The sequence below is a fragment of the Oncorhynchus gorbuscha genome, linkage group LG24 (genome assembly GCF_021184085.1).
Source record: "Oncorhynchus gorbuscha isolate QuinsamMale2020 ecotype Even-year linkage group LG24, OgorEven_v1.0, whole genome shotgun sequence".
NCBI classification, from domain to species: Eukaryota; Metazoa; Chordata; class Actinopteri; order Salmoniformes; family Salmonidae; genus Oncorhynchus; species Oncorhynchus gorbuscha.
This window is the reverse complement of record NC_060196.1, coordinates 28,786,543-28,794,046: the sequence shown is the minus strand read 5'-3', so window position 1 is coordinate 28,794,046 and position 7,504 is coordinate 28,786,543. Positions and strand designations below refer to the sequence as shown.

Genomic DNA, 7,504 nt, shown 5'->3' with positions numbered 1-7,504 from the left:
CAGCTGCTTAGCTGGAATCAGACAATACTGTCTCCTACACGAACCCAGATTGACCGTGGATGAACTCTGGGTTTGAAAGGTGTCAGCAAAAGGCAGAGTATATGGTTTGCCCCTAGCCATTACTCGATCTCGCTCAGCCTACGTCACACCAAGGCTATATGCAAAGCTTCTGATTTGAAGTGTTGCAGCCACAATTCTTTAATCTACAAAGTACTAGCAGAAGCCCCAGGAATCTACCTTCACCCCCTTTCCTGACATAAACTCATCAGCAGGCCTGTGTCTCTAGTAAAAGAAAATGTATGTCATTAACAGGTGGTTGTCAAAAATAGAATGAAGAGACACACACACTAAATTATTTCGTGTGCGCGCTCTGTCTCTCTCTCACACACACCACAGAACACACCCAAACACACACACACACACACACACACACACACACACACACACACACACACACACACACACACACACACACACACACACACACACACACACACACACACACACACACACACACACACACACACACACACACACACACACACACACACACGCACACACATGCACACACACACACACACTATCAGGTGCACGCTCACACACACACATACGCACGCACACACAGACACTGATATAGTGATATAGAGTGATATAAAGTGATACACACAGAGTATAGAGACCACACACTCTTGACCCATATTCTCGCACATACATATTACAGGGGCCAGCAAAGACAGATAGATCCAGCACAACCGTACGTGCATGTCTAAACAAACATATACACAGGCATAGGCGTGTGGCCACATAGCTACTAAACACACCCACTCACACAAGACTACTTTGGCCTCCACCCTCTTTCCACTCCCCATACCTCCTTTCCTCTCTTCCTCGGCGACCCCTCTCTCGCGCACTCCCTCTCTTCGCCTCGCCCTGTTTCATTCCCGAACTGAACCACACGCACACCGAACAGGTCAGCAATTTCTTCATATCATTGTTATGATTCGTAATGTGGCCATGACTGAGTGTATAGTAAAGCAACATTAGTATAAATAAATTAATTTGGGTCCGTCGTAAAGAGATATTGAATTACATAATTGAAAAATAAATGGAGTTGCTTATGCTTATGCTTATGATGGCCTTTAAAGTTGCTCTGGGGTGTCGGCATTTGTTGCTGGTCGAGTTTGCGTTTTTTTTGCGTATTTAATGGGGTTATTGATCACAATGTTGTATATTTCAATAGGTATTGAAATGGAATAAGTTGATTTGAATGGAATATTGCGAGGCACTTTAAAACCACTTCAAGATTGGTGGGTCCCGGTTGAGCTAACGTAGGCTAATGAAATTAGCATGAGATTGTAAGTAACGAGAGCATTTCCCAGGACATAGACATATCTGATATTGGCAGAAAGCTTAAATTATTGCTTATCTAACTGCACTCTCTAATTTACAGTAGCTATTACAGTGAGAGAATACCATGCTATTGTTTGAGAAGAGGGCACAGTTCTGAACATGAAAAGTTATTAATAAACAAATGAGGCACATTTGGGCAGTCTTGATACAAAAGTTTTAACAGATATGCAATTGGATCCATCTGAAACCTTTCGTGTACACTGCTGCCATCTAGTGGCCAATATCTAAATTGCACCTTGGCTGGAATAATACATTATGGCCTCTCTCTTGCTTTTCAAAGATGATGGTACAACTTTTTATTGTTTTTTTCTTGTATTATCTTTTACCAGATCTAATGTGTTTTATTCTCCTACATTCCATTCACATTTCCACAAACTTCAAAGTGTTTCCTTTCAAATGGTATCAGGAATATGCATATCCTGGCTTCAAGGCCTGAGCTACAGGCAGTTTGATTTGGGTATGCCATTTTAGGCGAAAATTGTAAAAAAGGGGCCAATCAAAAAGAGGTATTCAAGACTGAATCATACAGGACTGTTTTGCATCTGTAATTTTAATCTTTATTGTTCAGAACTTCCTCTTCAATCAATTTTTATATGAGGTGTAAACATTGCCTTATTTTGAGTTAGCGTACTAGTTGCTTAGACTTCTTTGTAAGATACAGTTTCAATGTGTTGTCCATCTTTCAGTCGACATCTAAATATAGATATAGTAATTTAAGATGTATAAAAACATGTTTTAAAAAAAAGTGACTTTAACACAACTTTGACTTGATGATAGTAACTGATGTAATATGTGCACACAGTATTTGCTTCGAAAGGTGAGAAAGGGTCAATGTAGCAACCATGCAGTTGGAAAATAGTATGTGCAGCATTAAATTGTCCATCATGTAGCCGTCCAGATGAAAATGATATTTGCCATGTTGGATTTTATCAGCCACTATAAGGGGGATACGGCAGTTTTAACATTTAGTTTATATTAACATTGTGATTGTTTAAAAATGCAGTAGATTGTCTTCTACTGATGTTAAAACTCTCTGCTTTCGCCTTCTCCTCCATAACACTGTTTCCCAACTTCTACCCAGAAGCTACCTCTCTTTTTGATCTTTTTTTCAAATCTATTCTAATTTATGACCCATTTTTTTCATTATGACCCGCTCATCATTGCATCCTTCTTCCAAACCACCTTTTATGATGTCTGGTGTTACGAACTTACAATTAATGATTTGTGCCGACACCCCAAAAAAAGGGAACAAAATATATTTTCTGCACTGATAATCCTAAACATGATTTATCCTTTTTTATCAGGGGTTTTAGCATGTTTGCTTCATAAACTGAGTCAGCAGTGCTGCTAATTCCCATTTGCCTTCTTTTCCTGTCCTGTTTCCCTCCTGTCCTCCCACATCTTCCTGTTTCCCTCCGGTCCTCCCACATCTTCCTGTTTCCCTCCGGTCCTCCCACATCGTCCTGTTTCCCTCCCTCCATCCCGCCTGCCAAAACAACCCCTGTCTATCATCATTTCTATTGCTCCACTGCCACTTCACCATAGAAACCCATTTCCTGTCTCCCGCACTCTCTACCTGTCTTTAGCCATTATTCATATTCATTTTTTTCTCTCCAATCGTGAACATCTGCAAAGCTGTTATGTGGTCCACCTTCTTTCTGCACGAAGAGGATGGCAGGCCGGTTCCACCGGGGGTGGGCGTAGGACCAGGAGCAGGTCTACTGGGACTGACCGGTGTCATGGGTGGCAGAGGGGCTGGGGCTGGTGCTATGGGAGTTAAGCGCCGGGCAAACGTGTTGACATCGAGACACCCAGGGGACATGAGCGAGGTCCAGAAGGGCAAGATCAAGCTGGCGTTCTTCGTGGCCATCGTGGGCGTGGTATTGACAGTTTTGGGCTTGGGCACGGAGTATTGGGTGGAGCTGTCCCCGCCCAAGAACTTCTACAACAACCAGACGTGTCTGTCGGCTCACTACGGGCTGTGGAAAGGATGCACCCGGACTCTGTGGGTGGCGGACATAGACCCTGAGCGAGAGAGCTGTGGGCCGGCTGAACTGCCAGGAGGTGACTGCTCTGGGGCTGCATGAATAGGCCTACATGATTTTGTGTAAACCAAACAGCATTAACTCAAACTCATTCATTCCAAACTATACAAACCCAACTATCAGAAATCACAGACCGGCAAATTTTGAATACCGGCAAATTGTGTAAACCAGACAGAGTTCACTCAAACTCGTACATTCAAAACTATACAAAACGCTCTCTTGAGAAATCCTATGGACCCTTCTATGACAGATTTGAAAGGGGAAGTTCAGCCAAATCTCGCGATTTCAAGGCCAGAAGTGACAATTATGATTTCATTACATAGCTATAGCCCCCACCGTTAGATACGGCTAGATATCAGGTATTAGCATTGTGTCCACAATCCAATCACTGGATGCAGGTGGAGACTGGGTCACAGATGGACTACAATATACATTTACATTCTGTAGGGATAGACGCTTACCTTGAACAAACACACACATTACTCTCAAATACTGTACTAAAATAGAATAATAGTGAAGGCAGAGCTGTATTATATTTGTATGGTAGTCTATATGTAGGATCAACTGCATGTATTGGATTACGAGATGTCATGACACTAATTGTATAGAAGAGATAACAGCCTTGGTAGTGTCATCAATGTGCGCAAATGTACGACAACTAGTGTGCGGCAAGTCGTACGAATCGCAATAAGATTATGGTGACGGGCAAGTGGATAAGGTCTCCATCCGTTTCAAATAAGTTCCTCGTCTCTCCTCATCTCCTTCAGAATCTCACTGCAACTACTTCAAGTTCTACACCACTGGAGAGAATGCCGTCATCTTCCAGAAGACAACAGAAAAGAGTGAGTCAGCTTGTCCCCTGCCCTCTTTCAACCTATGACCCACCTTTGCCCGCCCACTCTCTCTCTCTTTCTTCCTCGAGTCTGTCGTCTATGTTTCACTGGGTCAGCCATTGACTGCAGTGAGTGTCTATAATGCATTCCACCCACTCCTCTTCCGTTACAGCACTGAAGCCAGCAAGACAGCGTTTCTTCGTGAGTCTATGGGGACCAATTGTGAAATCCTTCTTTTTTTTTCTCGAGCTCTAAACCAGAAGTGTCGTGCACCATATTGTTTTAAGAGGGCCACTGATGGTCAAATTCAATATCTTTGGATTTATTATGCGCAAAAGAACAATATCTTCTGTGTTCGTTTCAATGGGAATGATGCCCTACATTGATTTTGATTTAACTAGGCAAATCAGTTAAGAACAAATTCTTATTTTCAATGACGGCCAAGGAACAGTGGGTTAGCTGCCTGTCCAGGGGTAGAACGACAGATTTGTACCTTGTCAGCTCAGGGGTTCGAGCTTGCAACCTTCCGGTTACTAGTCCAACACCAACGCTCTAACCACGAGGCTACCCTGCCGCCCCCATATGTCAGGAGTGTGACATTTTACGCTTCCCATTATCCTCTAGGCTAGTCAGAGGTGATGTACCAATATCTGTTAGAATTATAAGTGGATGCCATGACCTTGACCTTTTTGTCGATTGCCACTTTTGAACACTGTTTCACGCATGTGGTTGTTTTACTTACCTTAGTTGAATGCCCTCATTGCAAGGCGCTCTGGATAAGAGTCTGCTAAATGACTAAAATGTCATTGTACCTGGTGCCAATGTACTATGAATAATGGAATGTACCTGTATCAAGACAATAACCGTTTCTCTCTTCCCAGGTCTGAATGTGGCGGCAGCCATGATGGCCCTCTTCGGTCTGTTCCTGATGGTCATGGGGGCCATATGCATCACCACAGCCCTCAGCAAAGGAGAATCGTTCTTCCTCAAGCCTGCTTCGGTGTGCTTCGTTCTGTCAGGTGAGCGAGTAGACATGTGACAGCCAAGGAATTATACACTGTGTTGACGTAACATTAAGAATACCTGCTCTTTCCATGTCATAGACTGACCAGGCGAATCCAGGTGAAAAGCGGTGATCCCTTATTGATCCCTTGTGGGAAGCATTAGAGTCAACATGGGCAAGCATCCCGACGAGTGCTGAGGGCAAAAGGGGTGGGGGGGTGGGGGTTCAACTGTTAAAAATGTTTTGTACACTCAGTGTATAACTACAATGGTTAAATGTCACATATCTAATGAGACCATGGGAAGATCTCATGCTCAATTGCATACTCCTCGTTGTCCTCTCTCCTCATCTCCTTCTCAAAATCCATTGGAGGAGAAGGTCAGAGGGGAAGGACCTCTGGCTTTGTCATCCAATGGGTTTTGAGAAGGAGATAAGAGATAGGATGCGAGGAGAACACCATTCAGACCTTACCCATGTTGCAGAGAGTTAGGACTTAACCTGTGCAGGCAGCAGAAACTAAACAAAGCTACTGGTACTCAACACTATTATTATTTTTTAAACGAAAAACATAGAGCCATTGTTCAAGAGTATCAAGGGAGCTAACTAATTAGATACAAAGGGCATTAGTCATGGCACCTGTATAGTCCTGATATACTCTGAGGCTCTGAGAAGTGGATGATGAAAAGGTCATATACTGTATACCACCTCCACCATCCCATCCACCATCCCACCAAGCCTCTAATATCTCTCTCTTTTTTGTTCTTCATCCCTCTCTTTCTCTCTCTTAGGCCTCCTGATGCTCCTATCTCTTACTGTTTTCAACCAATCGGTCCTCTCCTTCCTAGCCAGTGACCACTCGGTGCCTTTGCATCACGAGCTGTCTTGGTCAGTGTCCTGTATTGGGTGTGCAGGGGTCATGCTTATTTTGGGCGGAATCCTCTTTCTCTTGCTTGCACTGCCATTCAGCCCCTGGCGAAGGTGTTTCCCCCAAAAATGAAAGTGACAGCTAGTGAAGAGAAGGAAGTATTGCACTTTATCTGTATGTCTTATAACTGTTGTTGAGAAATGGTGTCTCTTGCAGTTTTACATTTTACGAAGATGTTCCTCGTCATAAATGTTTTTTTCTCTCCTTATTTTGCATAAATCAGTAGAGCTCATTAACGGGACATTATACTGCTCTTGACCTATGAAAGCTGAATAATTAACACTTACGATAACCAGGTTTCCATTCAACATTTTTATGTGAGTAAAATGCATGTTGAATAACAAAATGTCATGACAGGCGTGAAACATGTTTTTTGAAAACATATTTTTTTGGGGGGCAAACTTTCCAAATGTCAACAAAACAAAATATGGTGGGATCTTTCTTTTTTGTCGGTTAAATTAATTATGCGAGAAATGTCGGTGGAGACGATTTTAACAATCATATCGAGTAAACACGTGTAACGGATGTGAAACGGCTAGCTTAGTTAGCGGTGTCGCGGCTTTTGTGGAGCGATGGGTAATGATGCTTCGAGGGTGACTGTTGTTGATGTGTGCAGAAGGTTCCTGGTTCGCGCCCGGGTATGGGCGAGGGGACTGTTTAAAATTATACTGTTACACACGCAATAACATGTAGTGTGGTCCTCCCACTACGACTCGTCGGAAAACATGCAGTCTATTAGGCTACAGATGAAATTACATTTACATTAAATTTAAGTCATTTAAATTTAAGTCACTTATCCAGAGCGACTTGAAATCATTTATGACAAACTTCACAGGCTGGTGAAAGTGCAAGGTGATGAGCTTGATGCTCCTTTCCAATAAATATTGAGGGTCTTATTCTGGTGAACTGATAATCGATGCTTGGCTGCCGTTTGACAAATAAAAAATAATGTTGCTCTTTTGTCCATAATAATGGTATCCTATAGGTGCGCTCTAGCCAACAGCGAAATGCGCGTGCGTGGTTTCAAGCTCAAGTGACAATACCAGAGTAGGCGAACACGCTATATACGCAACCTTTTTGTTGTTGTTGTGAGAAAACCATCAGTAGAGTCTAAAATGCGATGGAAACCCGTTTAATTTGTGTTTTTTTATTCGGTACAAGGGAATGTAACAGCAAAATGTATTTTATGTGCACTACTTTATCACGCACAGCCTTTTATCTTCAATAAGTACATGTGATCTGGTGGGAAAATGCACATATTTGTTTTTATGAATATTTTAGAATACTC

At 42.6% G+C, this 7,504-nt stretch overlaps 1 protein-coding gene across 1 annotated transcript; it reads left to right on the top strand.

The window, feature by feature from the left end:
* The first annotated feature begins 888 nt into the window (after positions 1-888).
* Positions 889-6,840, top strand: LOC124013281 (voltage-dependent calcium channel gamma-6 subunit-like). Its single transcript, XM_046327546.1, has 5 exons — positions 889-970; positions 3,046-3,474; positions 4,223-4,297; positions 5,170-5,307; positions 6,080-6,840. The coding sequence occupies exons 2-5, from the start codon at positions 3,051-3,053 to the stop codon at positions 6,286-6,288; spliced, it is 846 nt and encodes a 281-aa protein (XP_046183502.1). The 5' UTR covers positions 889-970; positions 3,046-3,050; the 3' UTR covers positions 6,289-6,840.
* Positions 6,841-7,504: the final 664 nt, after the last annotated feature.

Excerpts from the sequence above, each read along its gene's own strand:
- LOC124013281 (XM_046327546.1), top strand. The coding sequence starts at position 3,051 with ATGTGGTCCACCTTCTTTCTGCACGAAGAGGATGGCAGGCCGGTTCCA. Across the intron at positions 4,298-5,169 it reads CCAGAAGACAACAGAAAAGA|GTCTGAATGTGGCGGCAGCC; the intron begins GTGAGTCAGCTT and ends CTCTCTTCCCAG. Across the intron at positions 5,308-6,079 it reads GGTGTGCTTCGTTCTGTCAG|GCCTCCTGATGCTCCTATCT; the intron begins GTGAGCGAGTAG and ends TCTCTCTCTTAG.